Source organism: Micromys minutus (genome assembly GCF_963924665.1).
Source record: "Micromys minutus genome assembly, chromosome: 1".
In the NCBI taxonomy this organism is placed as follows: Eukaryota; Metazoa; Chordata; class Mammalia; order Rodentia; family Muridae; genus Micromys; species Micromys minutus.
In genome coordinates this window covers 257,758,575-257,776,657 of record NC_137969.1, presented here as the reverse complement: position 1 = coordinate 257,776,657, position 18,083 = coordinate 257,758,575, and the positions used below count along the sequence as shown (strand labels likewise).

At 47.7% G+C, this 18,083-nt stretch overlaps 1 protein-coding gene across 1 annotated transcript in view; it reads right to left on the bottom strand.

Annotated features, from left to right (window-relative positions):
* The window catches only part of VIPR2 (vasoactive intestinal peptide receptor 2), a 64,661-nt gene extending 48,316 nt beyond the window's left edge, over positions 1-16,345 (bottom strand). Inside the window, exons 1-3 of the mRNA XM_080924708.1 lie at positions 16,217-16,345; positions 14,248-14,347; positions 1,791-1,898 (exon numbers count right to left, since the gene is read on the bottom strand). Coding sequence (XP_080780834.1) covers positions 1,791-1,898; positions 14,248-14,347; positions 16,217-16,264 — 256 coding nt within the window. The 5' untranslated portion in view covers positions 16,265-16,345. The remainder of the gene's footprint in view (positions 1-1,790; positions 1,899-14,247; positions 14,348-16,216) is intronic.
* Between the last annotated feature and the right edge of the window lie 1,738 nt (positions 16,346-18,083).

The window sequence follows — 18,083 nt, the reverse complement described above, 5'->3', positions numbered from 1 at the left end:
TTGGTCCTCGAAAGCTCGCCTCACGATCATTGTTGATATGACAAGCTGAAGCCCTGATCAGCAAGCGACTGAGGCTGCTTAGAAGTCCTTCCTTAGTTTCCCTGCACAGCTTCCTTCCCGAGACCTCCTTGCCTGGTGGACACACTGTATCTCGGAATGGTAAAAACAGGAGAGAACTGATTGCCGCTGGTGAAGCCTCGGAGGTGTGCTTGTGCCGAATGACAACCCTTAGCATGTTCAGATGTCTGCATCTAGCAGAGTGCTGGTCCCAGACCCAGTGCCCTGGAGCTACCTCTCTTGTTCTTTAGTTTTTAATAGTTGTTCCCTCTCTATCTGGCCTGTCCCCCACCCCTCGGTGCTTACACAGCAGCATAGAGCAGTTTCCATTGGCTATCAGTTGGAGGAAAACATGCGGCCGAGCTTCAAATATTAAGAAATACAGCAGTTTGTGATTTTAAAATCCCACCGTTTATTCCTAAATAATCTCAACTTTATCAAGAAATGAAGTATTTACTCTATTTACAAAGAATGTAACAGGTGACCACCCAAAGCAGAAGGAGTATAAAGCTCTGGACAGACCCAGTGGGAAAGGGACAGATGGGGGCATTAGTAGACTTCAACTGGTCAGGCCCAATTCTTATTCAAGGTGCCCAGGGCATGACACATGTTCTTGTCCTCTGTGGAGATTCTGTCCCTTGCCCAGGTTACTTGTGGGTCCCACAGGGTATAGGACATTTCTGTTTTACAAAGGTCTTCCTTTACGTACATCTTTACTTTCAGAGTGGACTTGAGAGGTAGGTGTGGTTTCCATTGCTGTTCTCAGTCTACAGGTGGGATGCTAAGGTCCTGCAGGTTGGGTTATTTTTGAGATTCAGCAGGCGATAGGCTTTCTGACCCCAAGGCCTTGCATCTTTTTTCTATATGGATAGCCACCAGTTCCCCAGCAGTGAGCAGGCGCCAGGCACTGAGAGCACATCTCCTACCTGGCAATGTACATTCGCAGTTCCTGCCAGGCTGGTGATTCTGAAACCAGCACTATTGGGCAGATGCAACTTTGAAGGACCTTAGGTCCCAGTCTCCACATCTGACCCATCGACATTCGGGGTGCTCTGTCTCTTTGTGCTTATGGTCAAGCCCCTGAGGGAGATGTTGGTGACTAGACTAGGTGAGAGATTTAGAGGTCAGAGTGTTGAGGATGACCAATGAGGTAAGTTAGGGGCCTAGGTTCCCCGATTACATTGTCATCTCTCACAGCTTCCCCCCACCCCCATCAGTATCTGAGCAGATAAAACTATTTTCCAATTTTCGAAAGCACTGCACTTCCCTCGTTCTCCATGCGTCTTCTAATCTCTAGTTTTCTAGACGGGACTCCTCTCTCTGTGTTATAAAAACCTGGATTCTGAAACATGCATAAAGAACAATGTAGGACGGAGACACGGAGGGCGCCAAATTCTCTGAACTCTAGGCAACAGCAAACTAGGCAGTAAGAGCATATGTTGTGCAGTGTCCCAGATTCTTTTCCTAACTTTACAACCTTGCGGTAATTGCTCTTGGGTTTACAGTAACCTTCTTTCCCCAACCCTTCAACTCCAGCACCATGCATGTGCCCTTTTCCTGCCTTGGCACTTGAGATTTTACCATCCAGTCTTACCCTCTGCATCTGTCCCGGGGGTTGAGGTATTCCTGCTTCCTTAAAGGAGAACTCAACCAACATGTGCCAGCTTTCTTCTTTTGGGGAAAACTGATCCCCAGACGAAAACACCCGTGAGCCCAAGAATCAATGCAAATACCTGGCCTGCTGTAGAAATTGCTGAACACTTTGGGGCAGGGCACTGTGACGGTTTCCCCAACGTCCGCAGGGCGCCAGCATGTAATATTGTCCCAGACACCACTGCAGGCTGGAAGAAGAGGCAAAGAATTAGGTGTAAATCATGGGCCACGAGAACTCACTGCTTAGAAGGGCGGCAGGGGAATGATGAAATCTCTCTAAGCTGTCTGCAAGAAGAATATTGCTAATTAGACAGCCTCCTGCCCAAGTGCTTCTCCCTGGGAAAACCACACAGCACTGTAGAGAAAGGAGCAGCTCCTGTGTTCACTTTATGCTTTTGAAGCAAGCAACAGGCCTGTGGTTGAAAGTGTGTTAATAATTCAATGTGCACTGTGTGGTTTTTATAGAAATCGTTTTATTTATTTTTAAACTGACGACTAATGATTACGTATACTTATGGGGTAGATGAGATGTTTGATTCACTGTATACATTGAAGGACGGATACATTAGTGTATCTATCACTTCGAATGTAATTTCTTTGTGGTAAGAGCATTTCAAAGGAATTATTTTAGCATTCTAGTTGACAATAACTACAGTCAGCCCTCTGTGCAACAGGTCATTAGAACATGTTTTTATTGCCCAACTGAAACTTCACGCCATCTAACAGCATCCCAAACTGGCCTTTGGTGACAGCATCCTACCTTTTGTTTTATGAAGCAGACTTAGATCCCACGTAAGTGAGCTCTGTGGTGTTTGCCTTTCTGCACCTGGCTTATTCTACTAAGCATTAAGTCCTCTGGGCACATCATGTTATGGTAAATGACATAAGCTTCCTCTTTTATAATGCTGAACAAGATTCCCATTGTGTTTCCATACCACATTTTAAAATAAAGGAGAGTCCTATTTTTCTTGCTGATTTGCACCTTCAGTGTGGTAGACCGGCTCCTCGTGGCATTAAGTCTTGAGGAGACCTATGTCTGGGAATACTCAGGGGGGAATCCGGAGTCCAGTGAGCTGAGTCTGGTGACGGCAGCGGTCATCATTTGCGTATCTTACACATTTCCAGACACTTAGGATATCAGATGACATCGTCTTTGGGTTTCTATCGCTGCAACAAAACACTATGGCAGTAAAGCAAACTGAGGAGAAAAGGATTTATTCCGCTTACACTTGCACATTGCTGTTCATTATTGAAGGAAGTCAGGACAGGAACTCAAACAGGGCAGGATCCTGGAGGCAGGAGCTGATTCAGAGCCATGGCTGGGTGCTGCTTACTGGCTTGTTCCTCATGGCTTGCTCAGCCTGCTTTCTTATACAACCAGGACTACCAGCCCAGGGTAGAACTACCTACAATGGGTTGTGCCCTCCTCCATTGATTATCAATTGAGAAAATGCCTGGATCTCATGGAGACATTTCCTTAATTGAGGCTCCTTCTTCGCTGATGACTCTAACTTGTGTTAAGTTGACACAAAACCAGTCGGTACAGATACTTTCTTTTGGGTTTGAGCTGACTGCTGGGTTTGGTGATTTGGTCCGTTCTGTGTGATATTTCTAGATATCTATGTGTTCTGCTATCCATGAATTTGAAGGGGCTGCAAAGTTGAAGGCAGCACATTGCTTGGTCTTTTGCATTTTTCTTTTTTTAGTTTCTTTTACTTCCTCCCAAAGGGCGTCTATCAGTTTTACACAGGCTTGGGATTCAACTTCACTTCCTTCCATCTGCCTTCCTGCTCAGTAAAGTTAGGGGCAGGTTCTGTAAACTGAATAGGTGATTGTGGGCTTTAGCCGCAGCAACCTGGGCTTGTTTACACACATGCTGGGCTTGTTTACACACATGCTGGGCTTTGGGTGTGGCCTAAAGTCCCTGGGTATTATTGGCCGGAGAGTGGAATGTCCTGGAAGGGCTGACCTCACTAGTCTGAAGGAACCTGAGGAAGTCATGTGAGAGTTGTATGGAGGCTTCCTGGGCCTTTTCTCCTTCATTATGTGCACTATGCGCATGTAAGGAAGACATGAGCCATCGATGGAACAGCAGCTGGAAGAGCAGCCTAAGTTTAAAATCACAGAGGCAAAAGTTCTCAAAGGAATGAGGCAAGGAAGCTGGCCCAGCCTGTGCTCAGGGTGGGCTCATGTTGTGCAGCCTTGTCAGTCTCTCAGAACCTCACAACAGATGCAGGGATGAGGAGTGAGTGCAGCTACTGGGATGGGGTATTTAAATGCCTTCCACCCCTGTGTCCCTGAGCCTCCAGTCTCTGCAGTCCCGGTAGCTGCCCATGTTCTGAGGCAGCTCCGGTGAGGGAACTTCTGAGCAGACAATGCTGGGCCACAGCGTAGACACTGTACGTCATATATCAAGTGGGAGCCCCTCGGATGGGTCATGTGGAGGCACGGGCCTGAGGGGCTCACGGGGCACTCTCACCTGCTCTGATCCCAGCTCTCCTCTTTGGATCATGTCCTAGGAAGCCTGGCACAGCCATAGGACCCAAGAGGAACTCTAAGTCCGTACCCTGCCAGATGGCAGTTCTGGCCACAGCAAATTCTATGCAAGGAATGGCCAGGGTACAAGAAGTACTTTGTCTGGTTCCTCCTGAGGCAGGAAAAAAAGCCACTTTCTATAATAAACATTTGACCTTATCTTGTGTCTCCATCATGAGCCAGTTGGGCTGAGCTGTCACAACTGAGGCCCTGGCCGCTTTAATTCCTGTTATTAAGTAGCAGGGACTTTTCTTTCTCTCTTCTGTATCCTTCCCATCTCCTCACATTAGAGCACCCCTGTACTCATAAACCCACTGCTCAGATGGAACGAATGCCCAAGGGGAAGCTGAGGTAGGGTGTATAAGGCCCCTCTGTCTGCCACGTCAGCAATTTCTCTCCACCATACCAACCAGCCGAGGAAGAAGGACCTGGAATTCCATGGGCACTAAATAGCCATAAGTGGCTGAGGCAGGTGCAGAGGGAAATCTCAGACCGTCTCTGACACACTTTGTGGAGAGACGTCATAGGACCTCCTTTTGTGAGGAAGAATCATTATTATCTTCCCCTGTTGCCTGGTTCTCACACTTTCCATGTTATGTGCATATAATATGGTTATTGTCATTGGCAGCATGATCACCCAAAGTCAGAATTTAACAGCTAAATCCCTGTTTCACAATCTCAGCACCCACCATGTTTATGAAATAATTGATGGGAAATACACTAAGTTCACAGAACAGGGGTTTAAGAAGAATGTGCGGGACTGCCTTTTTAAAGGGCGTTGGCCTTCTGTCCCAGTTGAGGAATACTTTTCTAAGAGCACTGGCTGATGGATCCGTAAAGAATGGTCAGAGTTAGAGAATCAACACATTTCTCGTACAGACAGTGAGTAAATCCAGGTACAAATCATTAACAGATGCTAAACCTGATGGTACTAAGTGCTTCTGAGGCCCTGCTGTGAAGACAACCCAGCAGCAGAGCCTATGCAAACACCAAGTAATCCTAAGGTTTACTGACCTGTGCAGGGCATATCTTCTTAGGGCTCACTTGTGCGGGGTATACCTTTCCAGGGTTCACCTTTTGGGAGCTCAGCTGTGTGTAGTATGTGTATGTAGTATGTAGATCTGTGTCTAGTATGCCCATCTGTGCAGGGTGAACCTATCCAGGTACCTGTCCGGGGGCTCGCCTTCTTGGGTACCCACCTGTGCACAGTATTTCCTGTGGGTCTCTTGTGTAGGAACACCTGTCCAGGGTTCAACTGTGTTAGGCACACCTGTGCTAGGAACACCTTCCTGGCGCCCACGTGTGCAGGGTGCACTTGTAGGGCCTTTTGTTATTTCTTTGCTCGGGTGGCTGTTGGGCAAGAAGGTTTCTGTGATTTCTCCTAAGTGCTATAGCTTTTAAAAAGCCTCCTCCTCATTGTGCCGTCAAATACACCAATCCTCTCCGCCTGTCATCAGCCTCAGAGACAGAGCTGGATGGAGCTGGAAATTCAATTGGGAAAGGTAATTTTTACAAGTGGTTTGTCCTCCTCTGAACGATGTTCATCTATTTTGACCTGAATTGTCTCAGTCTTCCACTTGCTGGCCCCACAGAGATGCTACATTATCTGGGTAAAGGAGGGTGCTGCCTTCTCTGCATTGCGACCACAAAAAGTAAATCCTTGGTGGTCTTCTGAAGGAGCCCTGGGGAGGAGGATGTAAGGCAGTTTCAGGATGGCTACCCCCACACCTGCCTGCTTACTCCTAAAGACCATAGGGTTGGCCTAGGCTAGCCTGGCCCTCAGGCTGATCACAGTCTAGAGGCCAAATCAGATCTGTGTGGCATTGTTACCCTCAGCCACGTTGTGTGTCCTGGCGTCTTGTAGGGCAACTGAGGCCCACAGAAATTTAGCATGTTTTCATTATCGACTTACTTGGCTTGCAGCTCAGAAATCTCAACTAATACCACTTTGGACAGATGAGGTGGGGCACTCAGACCCTCCACCTGAGTTGACCATGCAGAGCAAATACCTGTATCGTATTTGCATGGTACAGATGTGCATGTTCTCTGAACAGCTGCTCCATGAGCTAGCAAACTGCTGTGAGGATACTTTTTTCAAACTTGAACACTCTTTCTTGTGTGAAGGAGAGAGGCCATAGATGCTCGACACTCATAAAAATTAAAAGACTTATGAGGTCTCTTTCCCAAATGATAAACAGTAAATAGTGTCTGGGAGAGGAGGAGAGAAGAATCTTCATTGTTGCTACCTGGAAACTGTACAGGGAATGACAGTGTTGTACCATAAGTAACCCAATAAACAACAGTTAATCGGGCTGGCCTTGGGGGCAGTGGTTTCCCTTTCTGCCTGTTGTTGGTGCTCCATCCAGGGTAAATTCCTATGCTCGCATGTGCCCCGTAAAAGTCCAGAATGCACAGAGACAGCTTACAACCACTACTTTCTTGTCTTAATGCTCACTGTACACAAGGCTCCAAAGCGATGGATGAATAAATCCACACAGGAAGCAGGATGTGGACCACCTGGGCCTGAAGTTCACAGACTCTAGGAGTGTGCATGCAATGTGGATGGCTGTGGATGCTGGTTACTCAAGTTGCTAACCGTAACAATGGTTGCTATCCTGAAGAGTCCCAGTTAGTTGCTCTGGGGGTAGAGAGAGGAGCTCACTGAGAGGACATCATCCCTAAAGATGCTTCAGTTGTTCTCAAAATATTGCCAGTGAGATCAGAGTTCCACAGATGCATTAGCTCATCTAGGTGTGTTGCCAAGTGCCATTTTAGGAAAGCTGCAATTAGGAGTAATGACAGTAACTGAACTGGGAGAAGCACAGCAAAGAAACCTTGTGAGGGAAATACCCAAAGCGATAGCCTGTCAAAACTAATGAATGAAGCACCCAAGGAAAGCATGCCCCTCTCAAGGGACAGTTAATGTGGGTGCAGATGACCACACACTGGCGCTGTAAGATTCCAAAGATTATTAATGGGACAGGCGTAGGGTCCATCAGGAACCTGACCGTCCGTGAAGACAGAAGCTGGCCAGCACATTGCTCGTTCCTATTGACCCTGCAGCTTTAAATGGGTGCTGGTCGTTCTTCGTATGTGTTGGCAATTATGAAGCTTTCAAAATGGGTTTCTAAACAACTACTATGCTTGATGCTGTACTGTGGATGGAACAGCGTTGTCTCTGAGGAGATTCTTGACAAAGAATCCTGCAATAAAGGGTAGTAGAAGCTTAGCCTGGGGCATGCTGATGAATGAGACCACTCCTAGTATTAAAGAAACAGTGGTGAATCAGGTCACGTCAGAAGCCAGGATTCCATGTGTTTGGAGTGTCACATAACATGACATAGGATTCATGTGAAATGCTCATGTCCTAATGAGGGTGTGGCTAGAACTTCATCTTAAGTTTCAAGGGTGAAGTATTAGCTAAGGCCTGGAAACACCATTTACGGGGAACTACTACACTGGGGAGTCAGCTCACATCTGGCTTTTGAATCTAAAGCAGCAGGTTTATTTTGAGGTTAAGGCAGGAGCTCCAAAGGTTGGAACTGCATTCTGGAACTTGAGCTAAGTTTGCATCATGATTCAGACCCAGAAGGAACACGATCTGCTAAATGAACTAAAGGGTTTTACAAAGCAATACGCAGACTGGACAGAGCCTACAGCTTTGGTGGGGGGAACTCTGCCAAATCTAATAAAACCCCAATATCAGTATATTCCAGCAGGAGTCACTATAATCCATGTGGAGAGACCTGCTTAGTCATTGCCACTTAAACATTGAGTGCAGAAGCTAGTCCCTAAGATAGGACTGTTTCCTACCTGACAGGTCCTGGTCTCTCATGTGTCACCATGTGGACAGGGGGCAGTAAGGTGACACAGTGCGGGTACCTAACCAGTTCGGGTGCTGAATATTTGCAAGATGTTGACCCTCTGACTCATTAGGATATTCACAATGCTTGGGCTGATGGTATAGTTTCCTCCCATATGAAATACTCCAAAAGCATTTATCCAAAGTCTACTATATGGCCCAGGGCCTGTCTGTTACTGCAGGGAATTCAAGGCTGGGCAGAACCAGGCAATGTTTTGCATCGCAGCAAATCCCACCTGGAGAATACATCACTAGCATGAGCCATCCCGACAATGGATCTCAAGATAATCTCCCTCCGATTCACGATCAGGACTTAGTGACTTCCCACGGCCACCTCAGTATATCTACTAGCCGGCTCTGTATCTAGGCGGGAACTGAGCCAGGCAAGGAGACCAAAGTACTGGCTGCTCCAGGGAGCTGTCAGTCCAACCCTTCATGGAAGTTAATGCCAAGTCATCATTCAGCTGTAGCCACGACAGAATTGTATCAGTGTAGAACCAGAGGATTGCGTTTTCCAGGGTGCCTGGGCCCTGGAAGGTTAGCAGTCAGTGCCTTGGGCTAGGAGTCAGAGATGCTGCCCTGCTTTCTTGGGAACAAATCCTGTCCTTCAAGGCCAGTTCTGAGAGTTAAGCACCTCTTCCTGCTGTGGCCTCTGTTGTGAGGGACTGGCATGCCTCTGAGATGGCTGGGCCCCTGCAGCTAGAACATTCTCTTTCTAGCTAACTTTGACCTTTGCAGTCTGAGCACTGTCTGTCCCTTCTTGCAGGGCAGAGCCCCTGCTGTATCTCTTCCTTCCCCATGCTCCTGCATGGGGTCAGGCTTAGCCGACCCCACAGAAGCTGGTTTCCCTGAACTCTGAGCGGCGTTCTTCTGTGGAACACTATGGGGGGGGGGCACTGCACGCTGTAGCCTCCAGGCCTCTCCGCCCTTCTTTCCTTGTCATTCAGCCTCTTGCTCCCTAGAACGGCTTCTGGGAGCACTGGTTTCCACAAGGAGCATCTTCATGTCTCCTCTGGAATGTCATTTGCTTGTCGTGTTTCTTCATTTCCAAGGATGCCCTGACCTTCCTAAAGCATAGCTCATACTGAGACACTGCCTCTCCAGAGCCCTTGGTGTATTTCCACCCTCGGGGCGACACATATCTGTTCTGCTCTCTTTCCTCATCTGTGCTGATGGTCCTAGCCTGCCAACTGCTATAATCCCCTCTTACTTCCTACGCCTGAGATCATCCTGGCACACGCCTCTCATGCCAGTACCGAAGTCCCAGGTGGAAATTCTTTCTCTCTCTCCTTCCTTGCAATTCCCAGTACGTTTTGGTGGAACTCTGCGTGCATGCACTTATGTTCCCAGAGTGCTTTAAATTACAGACTTACCTCGTGGAGGGTGCTTATCAAGTACAGCACAGCTTTATGGTAGGTATGTGCTTCATTCTTATCTATAACGTGCGGCCTACTGTCACACTCAAGTCTTCTCAGGGCAGCTCAGGGAAGGTTAGGCAACACCTCACTTCATATTTGAGCAGCTCAGACTCTGGGGTTATCTGTGCCACCTCATGTGGTATATGTCCAGTGAGTTGTCTCATCTAGAAATGTCACAGTGGCTCCCAGAAGCCTTGACTTATATGCAGAAGAGATGGGAAGAGGTTTATGTTAAGGTTATAACGTGAAAAGCAGCTCAGATGAACAGCCAGGTCTAGACCTCAGAGAGAACACAGGGCGATGTCTAGAACCTCACACACCAACACAGGTCCAAGAAAACAGTCACTTCGCCAGGCAGTTGGCGACCTGGTAGAAATCCTCATCTGACCAGCAGCTCTGGCTGAATACACAGGAGTAGGAACCAAACGGGACGTGGAACCTGTGCCTCAGCATTGAGTGGTGTGCCTGCCTCTGAGCAGACACTGAAGAATGAGGCAACATTCTAGAAAATTCTGCACTGTTTCTAGCAAGCAGTGGACACAGAGCCAGCAGGTGTAGAGGGCCTAGGACCTAGAAAGCCCTCCTATTAGGACTCAGTGTCCTTTCCCTGAGGTCTTGGGCCTCTGGCAGCACGTCCAGGATCCTCACTCTTACCCAAACAGAGAAAGCCTCGGGTACTGCAGGAGCGTGTGTCTTCCCCTGTACTGAACACACTTCCGTGTCTGCTCACTGTGGTTGCCCTGTGTCAAGCACATGACATAACATTCCTGGACCTCTACACCTGGCGGGAGTACACAGCCCGGTGCTGTGTACTGAGTACCCTTGATTTAAGCTTCCTCCCCAGGGTCCAACCATCACTGACCAAGAAGAAATGCATCACACAGACCTTGGTATTTACTGGGTCACGAGAAGTTGCCTTAATTTCATGATTAGTGACTTGAAATTCATCAGGTGCTGGTGAGATACTTTATTCCTAAGAACATTAGGACAGCATTTCTAAGAGCAAGATATTGTCACCCATCTGAAAGTTCAGTAGCTGAAAGAAACCAAAGGAATGTACTAGATGTTACATAAACTTGAAGGAGAATGTAGAGCAGACACAGTCTCCAAACTAAAGGAGAGAAGGGAGATCAAGACACAGAACAAACATATGGATGGTTTCCAATGGCACGGGCACTATCAGCCTCACAGGGCAAGGGAAGAGAGCTATGGGCATGCTTCTCGTGGTTATACTTTTTCTGTGTTCATAGTCACTAATTTCTAACACCAATTTCTGATGTAAAAATGTTCATTAATTCCTTCAGTAAAAACTAGTTCAGATATCTTTTAGAGGCACAGCATAAGATTTATGAGCTGTAACAGGAACCAAACATGTTCTCTTTCTCCCTCTCAAGAACAACAGGGTAGAAGGACCAGTGGCCAGTGTGCTGTGGTCACTGGTGACCACACACCATTCCTGGATAATAAAAAGAAGCTGTCTCAGTCTGCTAAACGCTCTCCAGTGTGGGCCCCAGACTGCTCCAAGGACAGCTTCTATAGAGAATCTAACTCTTCACATCTGCTTCTCTTCTGAGCATGTCACATACAAACAGCCTTGGGCAACAGAGACTGTTCCCCTGGGAAGTCTGGCAACAAGGCACCCCTCCTTTGGATCCTCAACTTTCTGTCAGGACTGTAACAACCTGATGTGGATGCTGAGGGTTTCCTAGGGTAGGATTATGACCCAGATGCCTGGGCCTTGGACCTGAGAGTCTTCAGAGAAGTGTATACCCTTTAGGGTGTGAAGCTCATGCTGTGCCTGTGTGGGAAGCAGGGAAGTCTGTCTCTGGCCCAAAATTTCCCATCTTCTGCTATTATTACCAGTCTGTGGCTGGCTACTGTCAGCCCAGCCTGCCAGCAGGGAATAACAAGGCCCTCACAGTATTTCCAAGGAATCCAACACCCTGTTTAAAACAAACAAATGGCCACTGTTCGCACCTTCCTTTACCTGCTTCTAAGCTGACTGCAGCAAGACACTTCCTTTGGCAAACACACCTAACTATTCAGGGAGGGGGTTATCAAGACGTGACAGTCTAACGTTTGTTCTGTCAAGCCCCGGAGTGGCCGCAGGCGTGAATGTGAGGTGATATGAAGCCACAGGAAAGTTCCTAGACCGACTTCCCAGAGAATTCCTCCACCCGCAGCCATCTGTCATGTTCGACTCCTCATCCACACACCGTCAAGATTAAATTTGTCTTCGCAGTGAATCAAAATTAAACTACAGGACTCCAAGTACCTCCACAGCTTTCTGAATCCTTTTGAGAACCAACATTGGTTTTGTACAGATTTACTACATCTTTTTGTTTTGTTTTCTTGATTCATCATAAAGCAAAGTGGAAGAGTTCCCTGTTTCCTTTGCCAACACCGGAGCTACTTTGTTTCTAATTTCTGAGTGCAAGTTATTTTGCCAACATCAAAGCTACTTTGTTTCTAATTTCTGAGGTTCTTCTAGACCAGTTTCACTGCCACGGACTATGAAAGCAGCTCTCACAGATGTTAAGAACTCAGTAATGTCACTAGTGACGGCACAAGGATGTCCTGTGGCCTTGTCCCACCAGAAGTGCTCCCTCAGCTCTGGCTCTGCACAGCCCCAGGCTCCCATTGCCTGCAGCATCTTCATCTTGGTAACCTACTGCTATTTATATTCTTGGCATTGGAACTCTGCATATTTCAGAGAGCAGACGAGAACTGGGGGTCACAGGCTGTCTCTTCTGGGAGCTGCACAGTGGCTGCTGATGGCCAGCTCTGCTCTCCTGAGGGTGGCTGGCTAGTCACCAAGACGTTCTTGTAAAATAGAAAGGTGGATGAATCAAATATACATACTTTTTCTTTAAGCTAACACTGGAAATAGGAGCCTGAACCATATAATGTCCAAGTAGGCATCCGTTCTTGCAAAACAAAAAAACCAGCGAGGTCTGTCTGTATGCCAAGCAAGGAAGAAGTCCTACAGACTTATCCACCTGGCCATGCCAGACAAGCACCAAGGAAATCTGAGCAATTTCCATAGACTCCAACTAGGCGGTTCATACAGGCTGTCCTCTGGGGGCCCAGGAAACATGTCTCAGGATGCTGTCATTGAGAGGGTTGCTCAGCAGGACTTCTGCCACCAGCAGCTCTACCATCACTGGCCACAGAGGTCTTCCAGCTCCCGTTTTAATTTCATTTTTTAAAAAAAGATTTATTTCTATTTTATGTGTTTGAATGTTTGCCTGGAAGCACACATGTATACTACATGTATGCAGAAGCCTATGGAGTTCTGAAGAGGTCATGGGATCCTCAGAACTGTAGCTGTACATGTGATGACAATGCCATTCACCAGCCTCGTGTCTGAGTTCATTTCCTCTTCTTCTTCATCTTGGTATTGTTGTTGTTGTTGCTTGGTGTGTGTGTGTCTGCCTTTGTCACAGGATTGATTTTCTGAACTCTGACTTTTTAAGCAGAGGCAGCCTTGGTGACCACTGTTCTAACTCGTATCTCTCAGTTGTTGCCAGTTCTTTAGTGCCAGCCCTCCATCGGGGCACTGGGACTGACGGACTGTCTGAGGTCAACCAGATAATCTGGGAAGTGTAGCCTCCAGAACCACAAGTGTTTGTAAAATCCCAAGTCATTAAAGAAAGCTTCGAGCTGGAGCCTTCACTTTCAGATAAGGAAACAGGGGCCTAACACAGGTCGGGGGGAAAAAAAGTGCCTATTCACAGCCCCTTTGCCTAGTGTGGGAACCACTGGCCAATCTGTGATACTGGAAGCTTGAAAAGTGTCCCAAAGGGTGAGGTGCTCATAACATTCTTTAGAAATGCACTATGTGAAAGAAAGAATGTAGAAATAATTTCTTGTTATTTATAAGCCAAAATGATAATTAGGCCAATAATTTAGATTAATATAAAATATATTATTAAGACTAATCTCACATTTTAAAACTTGTTTTAATGTGGCTCCTAGAAATTTCACATTAGTGTTGTAGCTGTAACTCTTGTGAGGCAAGGGGTTCAGAGTGGAATGCTGTACCTGTGTCTTACTAACAAATACAGACTATTGCTTTTAATTTCCTTCTTTTAAAGGTTGCACACACATGACTATTGAGCAGACAGATCCCAGACCAAAGGTTGTGTTGTTAATACCTGGACTGGTACCTAGGGGCCTTTGGGGTGGTGAACACAGAGGAGGCATAAATCAAAGGCCTGGTGTCTCAGAAAAGTTTCTGGTCCAGTCAGAGGACAAACTCAACAAACTCAGAGTATTATAGCAGGCACGTCTTCAGAAAACTGAAGTCCTATTTTCCCGTTTTCTATCATTCTTAGATGGACCAACTTCAAGGATAGCTAATATTTTAGATCCAAGAATTCAGATATGTGCTATTATTCCCTGGAAATCAGAATTCCTTTGCAGAGCATAATGGAGCCCTGACGGTGTTAGAGGCACAGTGCCACTACATAGTCTTAGAAGCAAGTTGCCTCATCAAGTCATGGAAACTGTTGGTGTTAAGAATTGAGGTTTTCTTTTAAACTGTTTGCCAAAACCCCCATGCTCACAAGGTGGTATCCGTTTTGCTTGTGGCCACCAGTACAATGGCAAGTGGCCCTATTTCTTAAGGCGTAGGTGACCTCCAAATCCCTCAATTAGGGAAGGGGCTGAGAAGTGTAGACAGCTAGATCCACCTCCCCATGACTTAATCCCCAAACCCACCTCTGTGATTCTCCTTTTGGCTGCTTAGCAGCTCTGCACATTTTGTCTCCTCTTCCTGTATTTCCAGATGAAAACGGCATTCCGGATGGATGCTGCTCACCTGTTCAAGGTAAAGAAACAGAAGTAACTAAAACTCACACAAGAGGGGTTAAGCAAAAATCTACAGGAAGAGTCAAAGCTTCTCATTTCTAAGTTTCTTTGAAGCTGAAATTCATTTCAAAGTAGCTATCTCATTTTCCTGGTGTGGTTATGAAAAAGAAAAATTGTACTATTTATTTTGTGAAACAAACATAAAATCCAGAATACATTTTCTGAACAAGAAAATAAACTGGTATTGTATGTTGCTATCACTAACTTAAGAGCAATAGGTTGTTAGAAATCTCTCAGAACTGAAGAGCTCCCATTTCATGATTTGCTTAAGTAAAGCAAGTTAACTCTTAATGCTCCGGGCTTGGTGTGAAACACCTTTTAAAAATGAGAGGGGTTCGACGGAAGAGGCAGAGGTGAGAAACAGATCTGATCCAAGAAGCCAAGGAAGGTTCCTGCAAAGTTTTCACACGGTCCTTAGACACTGAAGCTGAGCAGCAGCCGGGGAGTAAAGAACATCCGAGCTCGCAGTCCGGGCAGACGGCATTTCTGTCTTATAAAGGACCCAGTGTCCTCCCATGCTGGGCTGCTCATGGAATACTTGCTCTCATTACTTGTCTGTCTGTCTGTCTCTCTCAGTTTCTCCCCGTCTTAGCAAAAAATTTGCTTTTATAAGACAGTAACGAAAAGGAATCCTGCTCAGTTGGGTCTGGCTAAATCTGTGTTTTGTTATCCTACTGTTGATATAGGCCGGCAAGCATCCAACAAGGAATACAGTTTCCTAATAGAATCGAAGGGCAAAGCTCTATGTTGGATTTTCTGCCGCAATCACTTCATTCAAAGACCACCTGAAATACCTTGGATTTAATAGCTCATTGCTACACAACCACCAAAATGTGGAGGACCTGATGTCGAGCAACAGCAACTCACTGATGTACATTTCAGAACAGATGAAATGGTAAATTGGTGCTAAAAGCCTGCGGTCTCTGACAGTCCTGGAACGTGGGGAACAATGAGATGTTGGGCGTCTGAAAGGATAAAGTGAATGGAGTCACGAGGCTTCAGCACCATCCTTGTGAAGCGTCCCTCAGCTGCCCGTGGGGGCGGAGAAGCTATGCTCCAGAAAACTGAAATTTCATCAACAATGACGGATGGATTTCCTTAAACAACCCCTCCCCTCTTGCTGCACAGCTTAGCTTAGTTGGCTCCCTCAACTGGAGGCCTAAATATGTGTGGAAACCTTCAGCTCCACACAGTTCTCAGAGCAGAGAAGGAGACGTAAGAAATAAGGCACAAACCCTTCTTTTCTTTCTTTGGAAAGATTTTCAAATAAAGGATAGAGTTCTGGAGAACTACAAAAAAACCAAGGCAACCCATGTAGCAAACTTCGGTTTAGGGGTTCCTTTGGCTCCCTTAGAAGAAGAAGAATAAAAGAGTATTTCCAAAAGGAAACTTTCTTAGCCACAGCACGTTGCCTGTTACATACTAAACAAACACGCGGACCAGGAGATGAAAAGAGAAATATTTAACCACAGAGTAACAGCAGTTTCTCTCGGAAGCAACGCCAGAGCAGGTGGCCCTGGCAGCGGCGGCCACTCTTCTTGCAGGGTGCTAGGGGTGTCCCCAACTCCAGGTCTTCCCGGGGGCGGGGACCGAGGAAAACCTGGACCCCACTTCTGGCGAACCCGCGATGGCGGCGGGAATAGGGAAAGTGCCGGTGAGTCCAGCAGCTCGGGGTTCGGTAGGGCTTCAGGAGGACGCATTCTGCTCTGGATTGTCTCCGCTGGCCCCACGCTCCGCCCGCTCCCGCCGGACTCGGGAGGTGAGCCCCGCGGTCCACTGCAGGATGCGCCTCTTCGGGCAGGGGGCGCGGGTTACTCACCCGCACCAGCAACCAGCAGTAGCAAGTCAGCACCACCGACGCCCTCATCTTGGGCTCAGCGCGCCGCCTCGGTCCTTGGCGCCCTCAGCAGCACCGGCCCCAGCTCGGGGCCTCCCAGCACAGATTTCCTCAGTCTCGCGCCTATCGCCCTCTCCGCCTTCCAGGCTGCAAGTCCCGGCCCCGCCCCTCGGCCCAGTCCCCGCCTCGCGCCCCTTCTCCTTTTTGCAGAGTCTCTCCCTGGCACTCTGGTCCACCAGTTCTCTGTCCAAGCATCCCTCCCTCCACCCCTGCTTCTCCCTGTCGTGCCTCACCCCGACCCACTCCTGGCCTGGGTACTTCTCTTGTCAGCCCTGCTCCCTCGCGTTCCTTCCTCCCGGGCTCTCTTTGCTAACCGAGCTGTACTGCCTCCCTCCTCTGCGACCCCACTGTGGGCTGCCATGCTCAAGCCTTTGGAGAGCTGCAGGTTCCAGTAAGCAGATGCTCACCTATGAAGGGCATCGTCCAACCCCAGGTAAGGAACCTTGAGCGCTGAGGGTTATTACATCTGGCACTAATTTCCAGTGCAAATGCGACGCCTGTTTGCAGCTCAAGGAAAAACTGCAGAAAGTGGCTGGACAACCACTGGACGACCGTGGTTGGGTCTGCATTGGTGTAAGCAGAGAGAATCCTGTAAGGTTTCCCCTGAAGAGCTCAGGCCAGGTTAAACAGAAAGCAGAGACTACATCAAGGCAAAAGTGGGTCTGACCATTGGCACCCCAGACCCTCAGGTGTCACATGTGTGGTCCACTGTACGCTAGGCTTGCTGGGACACTGCCACTGCCCCGCTGTGGTTTGGTCCTCAACAAGACCAGTCTAGGGACGAATAGAAAGCTACCGGCAGACAATAGCACTAGATGAAGCAAAGCAGGCAAGTTTTAAACTTTTTATTGTGATATAATCTCAAACCCAAAGTCAGAAGTCTAAAGTAGTACAATATGTACCCTTCACATTTTGGGGTATCTATCTGCCCGTTAGCTTTGAGTTTCTCATGTGCTCTATGACATCAGAGCCCCGTATACCCGAGGACCTAGGTTTCTATCTGTCTGCTGTCTGTCATTCTTCCATCATCTGTGTATCTGTCCGTGTCTGTCCATCAGGGGATCTTATGGAGGAAGGACACTGGGTTTGCAGTTTGGGGCCAGGAAGCTTGGGTTCTGGCTTGGTCCACAACCCTCTCCACTGTTCCAGCCAGTGGACCTGATCCAGCTGCACATCTGTGAGTCACAACAATGACCCCAGCCCTTCCACCTCAGAGGGCTACAATTAGAATTGGGACAGGTGATACACACGAGTAGTTGTGAGGGATACATTCTAAAGTCACTGCTGGATGCTGTGGGTCAAAGCTGGGGAGATGCCAGAGACAAGAGGGGCTTGTTCTTCCTCAGGGTATCTCAGAGGAGTGAAGGTCCCAAAGAGGCTGGTCACCAGTGGAGGTCAAGGTTCCTCGGACAGAACGTTAGAAAGAGCTGTCCTGTGGAACATGACATCCAGTGGTCACCACTGTGGCAGCTCAGAAAGTGAGGCACCCTGACACACAGGGAGTTGGGTCATTGATGTCCACAGCAGTTGGCTTGCCCTCAGAACGAACACCCATAGAGGTTCCCTAGCCCACCATTCTGCGTTTGTTTGAAGTCCCATTGCTAGTGAATGATGGGGACGGATTTGCCAGTGAGTTCACTTGTCTTTCAAGGTCTCTCCATTCTTCCTTCCAAGCTACCTGAATTGAGAGAGAGAGAGAGAGAGAGAGAGAGAGAGAGAGAGAGAGAGAGAAGAAGAAGAAGAAGAAGAAGAAGAAGAAGAAGAAGAAGAAGAAGAGGTGAGGAGGGAG